The 518-nt window shown below is 39.8% G+C and overlaps 1 protein-coding gene across 1 annotated transcript in view; it reads right to left on the bottom strand.

Annotated features, from left to right (window-relative positions):
• Positions 1-150: 150 nt before the first annotated feature.
• Positions 151-518, bottom strand: part of LOC119582226 (alpha-(1,6)-fucosyltransferase-like) — a 13,887-nt gene continuing 13,519 nt past the window's right edge. Inside the window, exon 4 of the mRNA XM_037930456.1 lies at positions 151-378. Coding sequence (XP_037786384.1) covers positions 151-378 — 228 coding nt within the window. The remainder of the gene's footprint in view (positions 379-518) is intronic.

Below are 518 nucleotides of genomic sequence, written 5' to 3' on the forward strand. Positions count from 1 at the left end.
AGGAGTGGTGGGCTAATACGTGTTATGAGTAAACGCTTTCCCGCCTCTGGGCATATAAACTAGGAACATTTTGTCTGGCAACAGTGAACCCTAGGCGTTTACAAAGCTGATGATTTTAGATAATGGATCAATGTTGTGAAAATAATACCTTCAAGTTTCAAACATCTGCATGATAAATGCACACAGAAGACCCTTACTTAAAGATTTAGGAGTCTCAGTTTCAGTGGTGCAGTTTTCACTCAGTGGGAGGAAGTAGTTGCTCAAGGCTAGACCTGTCCTGTCTAATTCCTTTGTTTTAATAATGAGCGTTCTCTGTGTCCCATATGCAGCATTGGCGCAGTAGGTGACGTGGTGAAATTGGCTGGCCATTCCACGACTCTGAAAAAAGTGAAAAGTCAAATAATTAGAAGTACAATGTATGTTAAAATTTTTATAAGGATATATGTGGACATATTCGCTCATGTTGATTTGCAGCAAGTATCATATAATATAACTATGGTAGACCCAGCCCGCTCGAA

Source organism: Penaeus monodon, chromosome 15 (genome assembly GCF_015228065.2).
Source record: "Penaeus monodon isolate SGIC_2016 chromosome 15, NSTDA_Pmon_1, whole genome shotgun sequence".
NCBI classification, from domain to species: Eukaryota; Metazoa; Arthropoda; class Malacostraca; order Decapoda; family Penaeidae; genus Penaeus; species Penaeus monodon.